Source organism: Perca fluviatilis, chromosome 14 (assembly GCF_010015445.1).
Source record: "Perca fluviatilis chromosome 14, GENO_Pfluv_1.0, whole genome shotgun sequence".
In the NCBI taxonomy this organism is placed as follows: Eukaryota; Metazoa; Chordata; class Actinopteri; order Perciformes; family Percidae; genus Perca; species Perca fluviatilis.
This window is the reverse complement of record NC_053125.1, coordinates 34,950,408-34,970,239: the sequence shown is the minus strand read 5'-3', so window position 1 is coordinate 34,970,239 and position 19,832 is coordinate 34,950,408. Positions and strand designations below refer to the sequence as shown.

Genomic DNA, 19,832 nt, shown 5'->3' with positions numbered 1-19,832 from the left:
TAGTTCAACATCACGTCTCCTTAAGTCCTCTAATATTTCCTCATTTATGTCATCAACACATCCATGATTCATGGAAATGTGTAAATCACAACAAGCCACAAAGAATGCTGGGACTTTTTGAGGACTGTACTGTAAGTGCCTCCTGATCTATCCAAACACCTGAAGCGCATTTTCAGTAATATTTTCGTTTGTAATTATGTATGGTTTGCAAAAATGGGAACTGCTGCATCCATTTAGATGAGAGAAGTGTATGCGTTGTGCACACGCTACATTATGGCCAAGCATGCGCCCCTAAAATAGCATCTGAATAACGCGCTACTGACTTTAGACTAGCTCCACTGACTTTAGTGGAATTGTTTTCTGAAACTGCAGTATAGCACAAAGTAACGTTTGCGCCGGAACACGCCTCCTCTTTTCGCTGAACCGCCCCCGGGAGCGCAAATACATTCCCTAATTTACCGACGTGCGTCTGTGGAGGGAAAAGTCCGCTGTGCGTTGGGTGCACAAAGGCAATTGCGCTGAGTGCAAGATAGGGCCCCAGATTTTAAAGGTCAGAACGAGACCTTACAGACTCACAGACCTTCAGAGTTGGGAGGCATTACACTTTAACATGGTTTAACTGGACTGTTTTCCTGATGACTAGAGTTCATTAAATGCTTCTGTGTAAGTCATCAAAGTCTCCAGAACCTTCTTCACATATGTGAATATGAGTCGTGCTGCTCCTGAGGTTTCCTTAAAGGAACACGCCGACTTATTGGAACTTTGTCTTATTCATTGTATATACATACAGGGAACTATATTCTCAGAAGGCGAAGCATTGCTACTTGGGCGGAGGGATTTGCTCGCATCACCTGAGAAGCCCCGTGGTGCGGAGCAGAGAGTAACAACGCTGCTTTTCAGGTGTTGCACTAATCACTCCGCCCAAGTAGCAGAAGTAGCAGTGCTTCACCTTCTGAGAATATAGTTCCCAGTTTATATACGGTTAGAAGATGGCTGTGTCTCATATGACCTTGTTATTTGTACACGCTGTGACACAAATACAAATCACAACATTTAAATAGGAACATGTTGGCGTTATTTTGTCACTTATTGGGAGCAGTAGGCTAGATGGAGCCGGTTACCTCCAGGATCTGTGCTAAGCTAGGCTAGTTGGAGCCAATTACCTCGAGGATCTGGGCTAAGCTAGGCTAGTTGGAGCCGGTTACCTCCAGGATCTGGGCTAAGCTAGGCTAGCAGTGGGTGCGTCAGACAGAGTTAGGACTCGCACGGAGATGAGAAGGGTATGTATGGACTTATCTAACTCTGGGGGATACGGTGAATAAGACAAAGTCCCAATAAGTCGGCGTGTTCCTTTAACAATGGCATTTTACTGTTTACAGTCACATATTCCATTACTTTAGATTTATTGTAAGTGATTATAACATACAGAAATATGTAAATCTGCAAATGTATAGTTTATATATATAATCTTTGTTTTGTCGTGTGTCCTGCAGTGAAGCGTGTTCAGACCCACACTCAGCTGAAGGGTTGCTATGAGAAACAGGAAACTGGACGACCACAGAACTGTTAGAGCTGTTACAGCTGTTTAACCACAGGGTACAAAACACCCAGACTCTCATGACAAGCTCAACACACCCTATCATCTGCTAAAATAGACCTTACAGTGTGACTGTTGTGGACTAAAAACTTTCAATTAGTTTTTTACAATACCCTTATGTTATAAAATGCTCTTTTCCTCAAACGTCTTCTCAGGACATTAAACCAATCGTCTGATTGGCTGCTGCAGGTTACGTGATATGGTGACATCACTGTATGTGACATCATCATCTCCAGCCTCAGCTTGAGCAGCTGAAATGAACCAAAGCTAGCCTCTGGAAGACTTATTTAATTTCTTTGTTCCAACTTCCAAGCGGCCTATAGGCTACGGTAGTCATGAATAAATGATGTTAAAACATGTAGAAATGACTCATTCTTGACGAAAGACAAAAGAGCTGTGTGCATGCGGCGCAGTCTCTTTTCCACCAAATGGGGAGTGGGCCTGCTCGTGGTGTGAAGCACGTGTCCGCGCTATTCTCCGACTCTAATCGCTGCTGATAGACTGCCTTTTGTACAGGTACGGGTTCGGGCTTTTAAAAAGCTGTCAATCAAAATGTCGGGCTCGGTGCCGAATTCACGTGAGAACGCAATCACACAGTAAGTGGACCAAAAACCAACGCATTAACTAGCCTGCAATTTCCACCTTGCGCACAATTTACTGACGTATAAATGAGTCAAGTGATGATAACTTTCAGATCCAAAACCTACAATGACCACACATCATCATCATCATCATCATCATCTCAAAGACAAGGTTTGGTGCATGTGACAAAGTGTAGTGTAAACACAAACAGAACCAAATAAAAAATAATGCCCCCAAATCGCAGAGTCTACCGAACTGTAGGTATGAAAGCACCCTAAGATGAATGATGACCTTTAACCTCCTCACCTGTGACAGAGACCCAGCTGGGTGGAGGCTCTCCAACACTGCTGATGTTACACTTGTAGAGGCCTTCATCAGACCTGGAAACATGGTGGATGGTCATGTGACCTGCAGGCTCAGTCCTGATGAAGGAGCCATCTTTATAGAAACCAGCTGGGAGGTTGGAGGACGTCTTTGTTTTACAGGTCAGAGTGAGGTCTTCTCCCTCCATCACAGGGAGGACAGGACTCTGCAGGATCATTGGTCCACCTCAACACAGAGACAAACTACAGCATGTCATCCATTCACACACAGCTTCATCAATACTGACTCCACAGTCTGATCTTACCAGGGACAGTGATGGTGATGCTGTTACTGGTTGCTCCCTCTCTGGACTCACACCAGTAAACTCCACTGTCCGATGGGAACATGAAGCTGATGATACAGGAAGAACCAGCAGATATTCCTTCCATGTCTTTACACTCAGCTCTGGTTTCTCTGGTTGTGTTCCTCCTCAGAGTCCATCCAGCAGAGCTGTCATCGTCCTCACAGCTCAGAGAGACAGACTGTCCTTTAATCATCTGAGAGCTGCTGGGACTCACAGTCAGAGAGACTGGAGGAGGGACAGAAAGATGCAGTTATAGAAGATGATTTTCATTCTGACACATTCCTCATATTCCTCATTTCCCTGTTCTCTGCACTGCGGTTTAACTCCTCAACCACTGTCTGAAACACTAACTTTTCTATTAGTGAGTGAAGAAAGAAAAGAAGCGTACTGACCTTGGTTTGTTGTGCAGATCAGCAGTGAGATCAGAACTGAAGAGAAATGAACCTCAGGTTAGTTTAACAGGCAGGAAGACATCAAAACAGAAAAACTCTGGCTGGAGTGCACCGAAAAATATTGCATTGATATGAGATAGTTATGCAACGTGACATAATGACTTCGCGTAAACATATACGTCACTTTCTAAAGCCAAGTGGCGCGCTTTCTCTGTACGCATCATGAGCTATCCGTGTGTATGTCTACGCCAGAACGGGACGTTGCATTTCGAGCTCGGGTCGCATTTAGGAAAACAATAACGGGACGCGGGACAACAACGGCACAGTTGGGTTTAGGAAAAGAACAGGGTGTATGTATGTGTGTATGTGTGTATGTGTGTATGTATGTGTGTATGTATGTATGTATGTATGTATGTATGTATGTGCCTAAATGTAGGCTAGGCTATACATGAGCATACATACAGTACATACATGTATGTATTTCATGTATACATACATACATACATGTATGCATGTATACATGAAATACATACATGTATGCATACACGTGTATGTATGTATTAGAGTGCTGATCTGTCCGAGCCCGGCCCGCATCCAACAGAGCAGTAACTGAGCCCAACAGGCATTAAGATATTTGTGTCCGAGCCCGACCCGCATCAGCGCACACAGGGCAACAAGCACAGGTTAATAAGCTGTTTAATTTATTAATGTTCAATGTGTTAACCTCTCCTGACCGTGGTCAGAAAACCAGGGGAGAGTCGTTACCTCCAGGGCCGACGTTATAAAATGAATAACGTCGGGGTTAAAATCCTGTTTCTGGTGAGACAATGATATGCATATATACTGTAAACTTACACAATACATACATGTATGCATGTATGCATACATGCATGTATGCAAATTATTAAGAAGTTACATTTTTAATTATTGTGAACAATAAATCAAATTTGTGTAGCACTGTGCAATTAGGGCTTTGCTGTGATTATTACATGACAAATCAGCCACATCATTTTATATTCACCATTCTCTAGCACAAAAAAGGCTTGATTCAAAGTTTCGTCATCAGTAAAATGTTAAAAAATAAACAACTACAGTAAACGTTTCCTTTATTTTCATGACTATTTACATTGTAGATTCTCACTGAAGGCATCAAAACTATGAATTAACACATTAACAAAAAAGTGTGAAATAAGTGAAAACATGACTTATATTCTAGTTTCTTCAAAGTAGCCACCCTTTGCTCTGATTACTGCTTTGAACACTCTTGGCATTCTCTTGATGAGCTAGAAGAGGTAGTCACCTGAAATGGTTTTCCAACAGTCTTGAAGGAGTTCCCAGCGATGCTTAGCACTTGTTGGCCCTTTTGCCTTCACTCTGCGGTCCAGCTCACCCCAAACCATCTCGATTGGGTTCAGGTCCGGTAACTGTGGAGGCCAGGTCATCTGGCGCAGCACTCCATCAGTCTCCTTCTTGGTCAAATAGCCCTTACACAGCCTGGAGGTGTGTTTGGGGTCATTGTCCTGTTGAAAAATAAATGATGGTCCAACTAAAGGCAAACCGGATGGGATGGCATGTCGCTGCAGGATGCTGTGGTAGCCATGCTGGTTCAGTATGCCTTCAATTTTGAATAAATCCCCAACAGTATCACCAGCAAAGCACCCCACACCATCACACCTCCTCCTCCATGCTTCACGGTGGGAACCAGGCATGTAGAATCCATCCGTTCACCTTTTCTGCATCGCACAAAGACATGGCTGTTGGAACCAAAGATCTCAAATTTGGACTCATCAGACCAAAGCACAGATTTCCACTGGTCTGATGTCCATTCCTTGTGTTTCTTGGCCCAAACAAATCTCTTCTGCTTGTTGCCTCTCCTTAGCAGTGGTTTCCTAGCAGCTACTTGACCATGAAGGCTTGATTCATGCAGTCTCTTCTTAACAGTTGTTCTAGAGATGTGTCTGCTGCTAGAAATCTGTGTGGCATTCATCTGGTCTCTAATCTGAGCTGCTGTTACCTTGCGATTTCTGAGGGCCCGTTCACATTGTACGCGGCATGCGCTGCGCTCGCCGCTAGGTTGTCCTATTCCCAACTATATGTGTTGTGCTTGCCGCCGCGCGCAAGCGTAAATTCGTTACGTATTGCGGCGCAGCGCCAATTGACGCCGTCACCTGCGTTCAGTGTTTCATCAGACGAGCAGTACGCGACATATGTAGGATACACAATAGGGATTTGGTGGCGAAGATGTTTCTGTCTTTGAACCAAAAGAAAGCCTTGGCACTTGCCCTGGTTGTGAGGAGAAGACGGAGGAAGGCACCCGCAGCAGCAGCAGCAAGAAAGGTGCGGGTGCACGAGACCCTCAGGTCCAGAGAGCAGTTGGGGGAATTCCGGCTGCAGGAGCTCCGCTGAGCTCACTGTGACTGGTTCCAGGAGTCATTTTGGCTCAACAGGGAGCAGACAAGAGTCGGGCCTACGATTTCGCGGATGGGTTATGAATGGGTTTTCATTTCTAAATAAAATGTTGCATGTCAACACTATGTGTCATTGCATGTTTACATACGTAAGTAAGATGTCTGCAGTTATTGCAGTTGGGTATAATAAAGCTAAGCTATGAGCCTGAATTCATACATTCATCATCATTTATTCATACTCTGGAAAACACTTTGTTTAATGCATATGTGCAATTAATTCCTCCAAAACTGGAACTTACGCACTTGGAAATGGGTAGTTATTCTGTGTAACGGTCATATACCTAACTACCTATATGTGAACTTCAATGAAAACCAACATGACTTGTGTTAATCAGTCCAAACATATTTTACTTCATATAAACATACAAATACAAATATATCCTATAAATACCTGTATGGAGCTGTATATCAACTTGGTATTTGGTTTTCGCAGCTCACAACAGGCTACACTTCTTCTCAGTTGCTTTGGCACATTTCTCAGATCAGAGATGACAATAATGTGTCATATAGGGAATAGTGCTCCCTTTCATGTGCATTGTTCATTACACTATTCTTACAGAGTGAACTGTTAAATATGGACAACAACACAAAGCAGATTGACTATCTTGGTGCAAACAATGGCGTAAGGACTTGTCAGTTTGATTGGGTCATTGGTATAAATACTTGCTTCGGACATGTAAACAAAAGATTTCAATCAAAATACACGCTTTTGCAGGTCAGTCACTATGTGGTGCAGTTTACACCAATTGTTTTAAGAAATGCACTCACTGTTGTGCAAATGCAAATTATTATTTAACAAATGCACCAAAGTATCTGAGAAAAAATGTAACATAGTTATGATTGTATTTCAGTCGAGACATGTCCATGTTGTTTTCACATAGCTAAAATCAACCTGAATGATTATGATTGAATGTATGATTAGGAAGCTACAATAAGCTACACATCTGGCATGCCTATTATGGTGGAAATATGCGCCACAGCATAGTTTTGCGTCCGAGGTCTCTGTACGACCTCGAACTTGTGTCGTACAGCTCTGGGAGATCGCTGATGGCCAAAATCAACCTCTCGTCCACGTTCCGTTTGTGGATCCACGTGTATTCGGTGTTTACTTTTTTCTGTTTTTTTCGGACACCTAAATGCACGTCATAGCGCACCGCGGCCGCTCTTGGGCGTGCTGCGGTCAAAGTTGAACCATGTTGAACTTTGACCGCGGTACGCGCAAGAGTGGCCAGCCGCAAAATGCCGCTTGCGCTGCGCTTTGCTCAGCGCGTACAATGTGAACGGGCCTTGAGGCTGGTGACTCGGATAAACTTATCCTCAGCAGCAGAGGTGACTCTTGGTCTTCCTTTCCTGGGGCGGTCCTCATGTGAGCCAGTTTCGTTGTAGCACTTGATGTTTTTTTGCGACTGCACTTGGGGAGTTTTCGCAATTTTCCGGACTGAGCTTCATTTGTTAAAGTAATGATGGTCACTCGTTTCTCTTTACTTAGCTGATTGGTTCTTGCCATAATATGAATTCTAACAGTTGTCCAGTAGGGCTGTCGGCTGTGTATCAACCTGACTTCTGCAAAACACAACTGATGGTCCCAACCCCATTAATAAGGGAAGAAAATCCACTAATTAACCCTGACAAGGCACACCTGTGAAGTGAAAACCCTTTCAGGTGACTACCTCATGAAGCTCATTGAGAGAACACCAAGGGTTTGCAGAGTTATCAAAAAAAGCAAAGGGTGGCTACTTTGAAGAATCTAAAATATAAGACTTGTTTTCAGTTATTTCACACTTTTTTGTTAAGTACATAATTCCATATGTGTTAATTCATAGTTTTGATGCCTTCAGTGAGAATCTACAATGTAAATAGTCATGAAAATAAAGAAAACGCATTGAATGAGAAGGTGTGTCCAAACTTTTGGCCTGTACTGTATATATATATATATATATATATATATATATATATATAACTGGCACAGAACAAACAATCTCACATACAGAACAAGCTATAGCTCAGTTATCAGTGAAAAGCTACTACACAACACACACTGCTGTAGAGCAGCCCAGAAAATAATCAAATAGTCCAATGAGGGCAGACTTTCAAGTCAAATTGACACATTTTGTTTCTGAAAGATACATGTGTTTATAAGAAACTTCTCAAAGCAGCAGCTTCACATTTTTTATTTTTCATTCGTAATTTATTTTAATAAGATGCCCTGTGTAGTCATTGATGAAATAAGAATATTTAGGATGTGTATGATTTAAAACAGCACCTTTTTTCATCACAGTTTAATCAATCAGACTGTATACATAAAGACAACAATCACATGCAGTCATTTCTTTCCACTATAGTATCAGTTAAAAAATAAACATGCAGTTCTTATCTTTCTCACTTGTGTTAATATGAAACTGAATTTGGCCAACAGCTGAGGAGGTCACACCTTCTGCTATTTAAATGGCCACGCTGTTTTCTAGCGCTGTTGGATCCATGTATGTGTATGGGACCTCCAGGCTCTTGTTTCTGGCTTTGATGACCACACTTAACCCTTCAAGCTTTGCTTGAAAATCCTTTATCAGCTTGCAGGGAATCTCCTCACTGAAATGGTCCTCTGGGTATTGGCCAAGAGGGACCTCATGAGATAAATGATACATAAAAAATGACTATTTAGAAATGTTTGAACTTAAACTATTGGCAATATAATGTACAGTTGTAGTGAGCATGATTTCTTTTGTGGCTCAAAGAGGGTGTCTAGCCCTAATGACATTGTAAATTACTCTTTACAACCTGAACAATATATATAAAATATTTCATAAAATCTTGGGCACTTACGAAGTCAGACGACTGCTTGCTGAGTAGCCACACGGTGGCCATTCCATGAACTGTTGTGTTGACGTCAGGGAATGTCTGCAGCATCATGGCCTTGCTTGTTTTCCCCTTTGTGGTTGGTGGAGGAAGTTGCAGAGAGATGGGAGTGTTGGGCATCCAGCCATCATAGTCATACTGCAATGAATTCATGATTGACAGATTACTGCTTAAAGTGTAACTCTCGCCAAAATGCAAAGGTCTTTTTGTGAATGTACCCAAGTCAAACTTTTGTTTAAAAGCATAATTAGGACGGAAACGCCACTTTTAAGAATTACAGTATTTTTGTTTTCAGTCTTTTGAATGGGAGTGCTAGTGCCACTACTATGATCACATCAAAATCTGTCAGGATCCGGCTGTGAGGCCATTTTGTGTATTGTGTTGTTATTTGTGCTTGTTGCTGTGTTCCATGTGTTCTGTGGGTACCTGTCTGTCATGTGTCTTTGTCTCCGCCCATCCCTTATATGGTCTGCACTTCCTGTCTCGTTAGTTTCCCTCTGTTTCTACTCTCAACTGTTGCTCGTTACTGTCTTGTCCAATCCTCTGTCTTTCTGTTCATTGGTCTGTGTATTTCTACACCCCACTGTTCCTTTTTCTCTTGTCGGTTTGTCTCTTTCTGTTTGTCCTGTGAGAGTCCTGTTTGTTTGTAGGTTTGTAGTTGAGAGTTTGTAAGTTATAGTGTCAAAATAAAGTATGTTTGTTCTGCACTTCTGCCTGGAGAGTCTTGCATTTAGGTACACCTGCTGAAACTTTGACAAAATCACTATTTTTAAAACACTAAGAAGGCTCGACACAACATGAGACTTTGTTCCAAGTATCACCAGGGGCTCTATACATGAACTCCAGCATTGAGAACATTGTTTGTGTACACAGACACTTTTTGACTAACAAGATGGCAGCGAGCAGAAAAACCAACTGCTAAAGTGAGTTCTTTTTAGTAAACTCTGTGAACACAAACAATGTTTTCAATGCTGAGTTCATGTGTAGAGCCCCTGGTGATACTTGGAGAAAAGTGTCATGCTGTGTCGAGCCTTCTTAGTGTTTTACATTTTTTTTATTTTAATGCTATCATAGTAGTGCCCCTAGCTCTCCCATTCAAAAGGTCATTTGACCGAAAACAAAAATACAGTAAATGTTAAAAGTGGTGCTTCCATCCTAATTATGCTAATGCAGGTTTGACTCGGGTACATTCACAAAAAGACCCTAGGTTGCATTTTGGCGAGAGTTAAGCTTTAATACTCTTTGAAGTCATGCCGTGTCAGTCAATAGGTCAGTTGGTTCACACTGATTCGTGGTCCCCAGAGGATAGATCCTAATGACTTTGGTGATCCCCTGACTTTTTACTTTGCACCACCATGAGGTTAACATTTGTGGTTTTCAACTTAACAACTTTATTTCCTAGATTGTCATTAAATCCAGTTCACACATTCATGTTGGAATCACTTTGGTGATCCTCTGACTTGTCATCCAGCGCCATCATCACATCAAAATGATATTGGTCCAATCTTTATGACCAAATACCTGCAAAACTGACATTTCCATCCATCTCAGCTGTTCTTTGTGTTTTGTGCTAATTACTAAATGTTTTATGTTAACATGGTGAACAGAGATTGTGATCTTGGTAAACATAAATACTAAAAGTCAGCATGTTAGCGTTTTCATTGTGAGTATTTTAGCATGTGTTGCATTTAGTTCAAAGCATCACTGTGACTAAGTGCAGCGTCACAGACCTGTTAGCATGCTGTAGACTCTTGTTAATGTCTTCCATCTTTCTCCAGTTCAGAACTAAACTGCAACACCTCATGAACCCACAAAAATAGGTTAAAGGGAAACTTCACCGATTAGCATTAAGCTTTGTATCAGTAGAAACCTGGTAGTATTTTTGAATGACCATGCTTTCCTCCCTCATGTCCCCCTGAGAGGGGAGATCTCTGTATTGTGAGTCTGGAAAGAAGCCTCAGATGATGCAAAATGACGATTTTTGCGTCATCTGAGTTTTTTTTGCCCAGAGGCAAAAGACTACAGCCTGTATTAGGAACCACTTCCGCATAGCCCAAAGGGGGTTGGACTGTCGGTTTTTTCCGGAGATTGCCGAGGAAAAAACGAGTGTCAGCCATCTTGAATCCTCGCTTAGCTTCTCAGCAGGAGCAGAAACTGTTCATCCCGACGGAAATTTTAGAACAACAATTATGTGCATTCAAACTACCATGTGTACCTACGGGATACATTGGAACACATCGGAGAATATGCAGGACACTTTATTACAGACGCAATACTCCACACACTACGCCAGCTTCGCCTGCACGAAGACCAGCGGTGGTGCTCGATTCCTCTGGCCGGTGAGGAGACCTCATCAGTGGGGAGCGTTGAACGAGTGTGCCGGTGGAAAGCTAACGCTAGCCAGCCATCTCATTCACCAATCCTGCTTGCAAGTGTCCGCTCATTAAACAAACTGGACTATATCCAACTTTAACAAAACTCCCAACGTGAGTTCAGAGACTGCTGTGCTGTGTTTTTGTTGTTGTGGAAATATTGCTGTGGACAATCCAGCCTGCTGTCACCGGGTAAGACTACTAGTGGAGGTGGGCTGTGTTACCCCGGACTGCCTGTTGCAGAAATGGGGTGATTTGTATCCAACTAACTGCTAACTGCTGGTGGAGTTTGTGACTGTAAAATGCCGACCATTCTAGCTATATCCCACGCAAATGTACGGCTGTGTTCATACTCAATGTTTATACCACAGCCCACCAAGAGCTAATGCTAGTAGCTATGTGTTAGCCTTCTTTATTACATGGCTTGGTTGAATTCTAATGTAGAATGCGGTCTGTTATTTCTTGATAACAGACCGTTGCTAAGGTTAACACACCGTCGCCATGCATAGCAGAGCGTTGCCATGGACACAGTTCTGTTCACCCTGGAGCTATCAATCAATCCGCTGAAAGAAGTCCGGATAATGTATCAGCTGTGGCCAAAAAAAAGCATGTTTTAAATGTGTAACACCACTTGAGCCACGGTGAAACGTTTTTCGTGTATATGGTTGAAATGACAATAAAACACACTTGTTGAGTTGATCGTCTCACTGTCTCTCTGTAAAGGGTAGGCGTGGCTTGGGAGTGGCCTCATACAGCAGCAAAGCAAGTGCATTCTGGGATTTGGTGTCTTTCATCCATATGAGCCAAAAACACATTTTCTGGCTTATCTCGGCCTAGAAGGCACCAATTTCAATTTTCTTTTCACATTTCTACTACATTAGTGACCCAATTTAAAGATATATTCAGCTTTCCAGCGGTGAAATTTCCCTTTAAGTTAAAAGGCTTCACCTGTCCAGTATTCACAGCTGAGTGCTGTCCTGAGCAAGTGAAGATCACCATGGTGACAAACTTGACCAACTCAACCACGGTGGTAAAGCTCTGTGGAATTCCTGAGAATTAGAAGGAATAAACTGATTCAAAGACATCCAGATGACTAGTTGAGTTATGTTTGCATTATGATAATATAATATCGAAATGTGCATATAAAGCATCATTTATCACCATAATGAGCTTTATCAAAGAAATTTAAACTCACCTGTGCATGCTTGGGAAAGAAATCCATGTTCAAAAATGTCTGAAATCCACTTCTGCAGTTCGGAGTCTTCCTGGACCTCAGCATCATTCTTGTAGTAGAAGCTGAGCACTCCCTGCACAAACCTTTGAGAAATGTAGAAAGGTAAAATATTAAACACATTGTGTTGAGATATGCATTGTTATACACACTGCAGTAGTGAGACAGTCCTCCTTGGCAGCGCCCAGGAGGTAAAGTGGCAGCTACCAATCCTCACTCTGTACTTTGGTCCGTACGGGGGCTTGAACCAGCAAGCAAATATTTGGAGCGAGTAATGATCTGGGTTTTACAGTGAGGTAGGCTTTGGTAGGCGTATTTTGGACATTTGGAGAGATCAGTCTTTATGCTAAGCTAAGATAATAGCGTCTTGGCTGTAGCTCCATGTGATCTTTTCACATCCAACTCTTGGAAAGAAAGTAAATATGTTCATATTCATACCATTTATGTAGGTGAATTCTTCATTTCATTTAAACCCCAAAAGAAGTGCACATTTCACATTCTGTCATTCCAATACAGTCCCCTCTGCCATATTACAAATGATTATACTTGGATATCACCTCAGAGTTACAGGACTCAACCACACTGATTATAGTTTGTTATTGAAACTGACACCTTCTATGTTTAAGTGTAGGGATGCCTCTCATCTCATCTCACTGAGGTTCTCTATCAAAGTATTTCAGGCAGGAATATTAATAAAATTTCATAACCAACTGCCACTCTACTCAAATCAAGAGGCAGCAGCTAGGGCGCCTGGGTAGCTCATGTGGTAGAGTACGTGCCCGTAGTGTGGTAACTTGAGGTAACTTCATCAGCGATGTCAAAGTACTGTAGGTGTTCGGCCTGTTGTTAATGTTATTTGGAAAAAGACATTAATAGGCATGGTGGGGCTCAAATGTTGCAGATTAGTACTTAATACCTTTAGATTATGGACAGGAAACCCTACACAAATGTTGGCTGACTCAAAATTATGAGAAATTGAACTGAGTTACATAAGAGAACAAAAGCTAGCTACTAAAGAGGGCAGGATTTGGGCTTATTTTTTCCCCAATTTGGGGACACCTGTACTACCTTTGGATGATATCCCAAAGCTTGAGTCCATCATCCCTGTAGTAGAAGTTCGGCACAGCCTCCAAACCACGTTCAGCAATGTCCTCTGGTATGCAGAGGGAGCTGTAGGTCATTGAGGACAGTGATCTCTTCAGGATTGTTATCAGACCCTCTCCACCAGAAGCTGCAAACTAGATAACAGTCAGATATGTAAGGAATGTACTTAGGGACAAATACTGTAAATGACATTGAAAAAAAAAAACGTTGTTTAGTGAGCTTCTTGGTATTTACGTACCTGTTTAAAAACTCCAGTCTCAGATATTAGAAGACTTCGAGCTAAGTAGTTGATCTGCAGAGTGTAGCGAGTGTGAGGTATGAGGAGCTGAGCGAAGGAGGGAACTCTTTTAGTAACACTATTACATCACAGAAATCTGGATGCTTCTATACCTTTTAACAGTGAGAAATGCTTGCAAATAAAAACACACAAACATGATTCATCAACTTTGGAAGATAAAAAAATCAAGTTGATAAAACTACAACTACAGTAAGTTGAGTATTCAGCCTTCAGTTACCTTGTACAGTGGATGCACCATTGGCACATTACGCAGCAGTGACACTGCAAACACTTCAGCCAGCAGATGAGTGCGCAGCAGGTGAACATTGAGTTGATGCTCACTGAAATCTGCACTTCTCACAAAAATCTTGGCCATCAACCAGTCGTACTCAGAATCGGTAGGAAAGAAGATGGGATTGTCATCTGCTGGAGTCTGCTTCAGCTGCAGGAGAAGGAAGGGGGATGCGGTTTATTCAATCCATTGGATCCATTTCCAGTACTGGTTATCAATGTTAAAGAATGTTCTGTTGTCGTCTATTTACTAAAGGTTTCTTCTGCTATTCAGTTAGTTGATCTCTCTTTCCATCTGTGTGCATCCTTGTCCCAAAAATGCTTGTTACTAACTCAGCTGTGGGGAGATTATTCCCTGGAGTCCTTATATGTTTCTTTTTCCCAGCATGTTTCCTTGGACTAGGCAGTCCTTCCAGAAAAATGTGGAGTTTTTTTGTGATTGTTGCAGGAAAAATTCCTTTTTTTCTCTAAACCACGTTCTTCATATGCAGTATGTTTGCACTCCATAAGTAATATCAGTAATTTTACTTTAAGGTATTTCTGTCTACCCTGTATACATATACCATATATGACATATTCAGTATAGTAGTGCATGTCTGTCAGTCCTGGAAGAGGGATTACTCCCTAACCTAAAGCTTCACTATAAGCTACATTTGAGTGCTAATCTCACCTGGATAGCAATAGGCATCAGTTTATCATCAGGTGTTTTGTGGAACAGGACGAGGGGAGCCATCAAGTACTGCTTCTTCCCATTGATGGTGTTTGCCTTGACTCCATCCAAAAGCTTGTAGTCACACAGGAATATGTTGCCTTTCTGTTTGAAAGTTTAGTGAGGATGAGAAACTATTTGACTCAGATGCATACAGTGTGGATATTACATACACTAAGTAAACATTCAACATGCAATTCCTAATTGAACATGTCATGGGGCAGAACACAATTGTTTCAAAAACTAAGGTCAATCAAGATCAGGATATCCACCTCCATTTCATTTCTCAAGCTACCCTGACCATGACGGAAGACCATGTCGTCAGTGACAGGAAAGTTATCAGGCAGAGCTGAACAACGTCGGATCAACATGGGGTTGAGACCATTTAGATACTGGTAGCCAAAAAAAGCATCCTCCTTCCAATGTTCCTGGACATAGTCTGGAAAATGAACAGAGTTTAACTTGACTGAGTTTCAAAATGTTGGCTAGAAAATCTTACTCTGCCACTGTTATCAGCTTATGTGTACACTATTTAGTATTTAGTCTGTTTTTTTAGGTAGGAATGCAGTCGAATATCTGAGTAAATACAGTGTAGTTTACTACCAGGGGCGTAGTATAAAATTCTGGGCCCTGTAGAAAGGCCTTTTCTATGGGCCACTCCCCCGCATCGACAGCTATTCATTCTAGTATTCTGTGTACTCAGTCCCTTTTTCCCCCTAGTCCGACGCCCCTGTGTACTACTATAAATACAGTATCAAGTATTTCATGAAACGTCCATGATAGTACCTGATATGTCAGTCCGTTTGGAGCAGAACACCCGATTGATATCATCAATATTTGTCCAGTTCTTCTTGCAATCAGCCAGACCCTTAAGTTGCAGTTCAGTCAACCTAGAAAATGAAAGTAGAGTAACTTCATTATACTGCCTTAAATCGCATTGATAGTCAGGTACATAGTAACACAGATAGATTTCTGACAGAAATTGAGGACCTTACCCGGTGGCTGCAGTGTAGAGAAACTCTGTGGTCTTAGTAAAGGAGAAGCGGATCTCACAAGGCAAAGAAAGAGGGTCCGTTGACTTCATGCAGTGGGGTATTCCCTCTGCATACACATGCCAGCTGGAATAAATATAGAAGAGCAGAAAGACATACCAGTGTAACTCCCATTTATCTAAGAATAATGTACTGTCCTTGGCATGTATTTATTTATGTAATATTGCAATTTTGCAGCATACTGTATGTTATAGTATAATGAATTTAAATAAACCCTGGCAGGTGTAACAATGTCATATTGTGGTTCATTCATCATTGTGTGCCATGAATGTAGAATATTAACCAAAGGTGGAGGAGGTTTGGAGGCATGTTAGTTTTGGAGTGCCTGAAATAAAAATGTGTTGCTCTGAGCTCTCACCGATAGTCCTTCTCTCTTTGACCCAGTTCCTGCTGCCGACTGTACCTGCCAAGATGATGCTTGTCTTCGAAGACTCTCAGAGCTTGGAGAAAGAACCACAACCCAGTTTGAACTTGTTTATACTGTATATACAGTATAGTATGTTGGCATGAATTAACTTCAGCCATCTGATAGGCCGACTGGCAGAATGTGTCTTTATTTTATGCTTTCTGTGGTCAGTGAACAGCGTACAGGATGCCAAGCTAATTTAGACAAACCTGTTCCCTCTTGGAAGCGGTGCACCTTGCTGTCAGTGATCCAGCGGTAGATAGGAAAGTTGTAGGTATCTCCCTCAGGAGATTTCACTTCCACCTTGGCGGGGAACCAAGAGTCTTCAGGGAACAGTGGGAGAGGCTGTTTGTCCAGCTCTATCAGGACCAGCTTTCCAATGGAAACAGGGCAGGATATCAACTGGAGTAATAAAAGAAAAAAGAAATAAAAGTGTTTATACATTACTTGGCATTACAATACAAAGCAACGTATATTAAATGCATTCAACCATTTTGATACAACCCAAAAATGCAAGAATCATGCAACTTCATCAAATATGCTGAACTGCTTTAAGTGCTACTTCAGCCATGCTTTAGTTTGTTAGAAACATTGCCCGTTTCTTGTTTTTGCCTTACTAACGCTCATGTCATTTCAGGCTCTGCCACTCCCTCCTGCTCTGTATAGACCTTTTTCACAGCAGACATTTTGACTTGTCATAGTAGGAAAAGCACAGCTGAAATTGATTCGGCACGAATTAGAATGTAAATTTTGGTTCCTCATTTTGGTTCTGCTTAATGTGTCGACTGAAATATTTTCCCTCTATAACTCCGAAACTGACGTAAAAATATCACACTTTCTCTGTAATCTACCGTTAGCTAGCTACCGTAAATATAGGCTACTTTTAAAATGTCATATTTTCCTTCTGGGCTCACCAAAACGGACTTAAAAGTATATTAAATATTCACTCCATGTGATCGCTAAGTGACTTAGGTTTACTTAATATATATTTAAGTACTTTAAAATGTTAATATATTGTTACATTTAAATAATTTTCAATTCAAAACCTACCGTTTTGTGAAACCTGTCAGGTACATTTAAAAACAGCCAGGACATCAAACAAGAGATGAAGATAGAGTGTATTTGATAACCAAGAACTGAGCCGTAACATCCCAATAATTATACAATCCCTAAATGTAAAAGGGTGGAGAAAATCTAACTTGTGCAATACAATCACAGTATTTGATGTGAATAAGATCTCATATAGGCAACGTTGAGGAAGCATGTAATACATTTAAACGGAAAAAAGGAAATTTGAGATTTTTTTTTTTTTTTTTGATTAAAGTGCTTTTTGTGGGGCCCGGTGTTTTTTTCCTTCTTTTTTTTTCACCCCCCTAATGAAGACATTGTTAAAAGTGGAGGCAAAGGCAAGATCGCCAGTGGATAGAGTCACTTCATAATTCACCATTTTCACTCTGGAAAGCAGAAGAATCCTGGTGGGGCGAGATCAATAATAACAATTCTCAGCATGGATTAGGTTAACTACCACTAGATGAAACTAAGTGCAAAAAATCTTTGAAATACTGGTATCACAATGAAAATGGCATTATAAGACCTACTATTAAATTGGTCTTTTAAATTTCATGAAAGCCTCTCTCTTACCTGTTAATGAGACCAAAATGTTCCTTTGATGAACTGTTCTTTTGATAAGAGTAGTCACCACTGACTGCTCTTTTTATACATACACTTTGGTGGGAGTGTCCTGTCAGTAGGCGTAGTAAATAGTCAGTAGGAGTAGTACATAGTCAACTGTGGTGATGAAATACTTACTGTATATGACGTGAGCATCACAGTCAAATAAAAATATTACAAAATAACAAAACAAAGGGTTCACTTACAAAGTTCATCCAGATTCATCAGATTTTGTTTTATTATATATATATAAAAAATCTGTAACATGATAGTAAGCAATTTCTATGGCATTGCAAATACATATAGTGGATTATACAGTAGAGAGAATTCAGTGACAAGTAAACAAAGTAAATGCAAATGTTAGTTATGGAATCACCACATGCACAAATCAATGAGTTATTTTTATTGTTTCTAACAAAAAACATACACTCAGTGTTATGAAATGATCCTGTGTGTCGTATTAGAGGGGAGGAACAAACCACCCATATCTTCGGACGGTTCATGTCCTGCGTGTCACTGAAACGCACATTTTGTACTTTTTACTACACTACATTGGGCAGCATGTCTGTTAAGCGTAAGCTTTTTTAAATGACGCCAAATCTCTCCCGACGTAGAGCATCTTGGTGTAAAGACTCATTTTTAACCATTAATGTGGCAAAAAGCAGAGAGATGGCAATAGACTTAGTTCAGGAGAAATGAACACACACACAGCTCATGAGTGCATAACAAGCTAAAAAATAGAGCTCATCAAAAGAATAGTTGGGAGGAGGACCATGCCTGTTCATGTCATGTTTACTTGTTCAATCCTGTTGGCCCTGAGACTTGGCAGCTAATGGCTATCAAACAATCAGGGAAATATGATCTGTTTACTTCTGGTTCGGTGCCTGCTTCCCTGTACAGACACTTATTCCAGTGTTCATTTGTTTTGGGGAGTGAGGAAGTGAACACACCTGTTGGGGGTTTTCTTTTGTCATTTTAAATGGAAAATGAAAAAAACTGTTTGAACAGCAACATACAAGTGAAATATTTTAGTGTGTATTTCCACTAACTGCAGAACGGCTGTGTCCCAGCTCCGGCTGTCCACAGCCCTCCGGAGCAGATACGCAGAGCTTCTATTTTTGCCGGACGCCAAGAGAGCTCCGCAGCAATTCAGTACAGGGCAGATAGTGCGGGACAGGAAGTACATTTTTGAATTGCAATTTTACAAAACACACAGAAATTACAACATTACACATTATGGTCTCTGCGTATCTCTACGACGTGTAACCTAAGACAGCCAATCACAGACATTATTAAATCTTGGTAGAAGCATGCTGCATGCAGATTGGCTCACAAACCGATGAGATATACTATAGATTTTACTATACTTGATACGAAGAAGGCAATTTGGTTGGTGTGTAAAAAATTATTTAATTCAGTACCCAGCACTAATCATGACACCTCTGTAAAAAGTACGAGCATATACAGTGCCTTGCGAAAGTATTTGGCCCCCTTGAACTTTTCGACCTTTTGCCACATTTCAGGCTTCAAACATAAAGATATAAAACTGTAATTTTTTGTGAAGAATCAACAACAAGTGGGACACAATCATGAAGTGGAACGAAATTTATTGGATATTTCAAACGTTTTTAACAAATAAAAAACTGAAAAATTGGACATGCAAAATTATTCAGCCCCTTTACTTTCAGTGCAGCAAACTCTCTCCAGAAGTTCAGTGAGGATCTCTGAATGATCCAATGTTGACCTAAATGACTAATGATGATAAATAGAATCCACCTGTGTGTAATCAAGTCTCCGTATAAATGCACCTGCTCTGTGATAGTCTCAGAGGTCCGTTTAAAGCGCAGAAAGCATCATGAAGAACAAGGAACACACCAGGCAGGTCCGAGATACTGTTGTGGAGAAGTTTAAAGCCCGATTTGGATACAAAAATATTTCCCAAGCTTTAAACATCCCAAGGAGCACTGTGCAAGCGATAATATTGAAATGGAAGGAGTATCAGACCACTGCAAATCTACGAAGACCCGGCCGTCCCTCTAAACTTTCAGCTCGTACAAGGAGTAGACTGATCAGAGATGCAGCCAAGAGGCCCATGATCACTCTGGATGAACTGCAGAGATCTACAGCTGAGGTGGGAGACTCTGTCCATAGGACAACAAT

The 19,832-nt window shown here is 41.2% G+C and overlaps 1 protein-coding gene across 2 annotated transcripts; it reads right to left on the bottom strand.

Moving 5' to 3' along the window:
• Positions 1-2,807: 2,807 nt before the first annotated feature.
• LOC120572767 (polyunsaturated fatty acid lipoxygenase ALOX15B-like) lies at positions 2,808-17,742 on the bottom strand. 2 transcript variants are annotated; one of them, XM_039822194.1, is made up of 16 exons: positions 17,643-17,742; positions 17,341-17,473; positions 17,218-17,238; positions 16,211-16,403; positions 15,954-16,035; positions 15,539-15,661; positions 15,330-15,433; positions 14,816-14,982; positions 14,505-14,648; positions 13,782-13,985; positions 13,505-13,591; positions 13,231-13,400; positions 12,127-12,248; positions 11,880-11,980; positions 8,527-8,697; positions 7,971-8,327 (listed from the first exon to the last, which is right to left on the bottom strand). In XM_039822194.1, exons 2-16 carry the CDS (start codon positions 17,446-17,448, stop codon positions 8,148-8,150), a joined length of 1,977 nt encoding a protein of 658 aa, XP_039678128.1. In that variant the 5' UTR covers positions 17,449-17,473; positions 17,643-17,742; the 3' UTR covers positions 7,971-8,147. The 2 variants fall into 2 exon arrangements, 1 of the variants encoding a protein (XP_039678128.1); XR_005641491.1 differs by lacking the exons at positions 17,218-17,238; positions 17,341-17,473; positions 17,643-17,742 and adding exons at positions 2,808-3,071; positions 3,239-3,274 and having other exon boundaries at positions 8,090-8,327; positions 16,211-16,460.
• Positions 17,743-19,832: the final 2,090 nt, after the last annotated feature.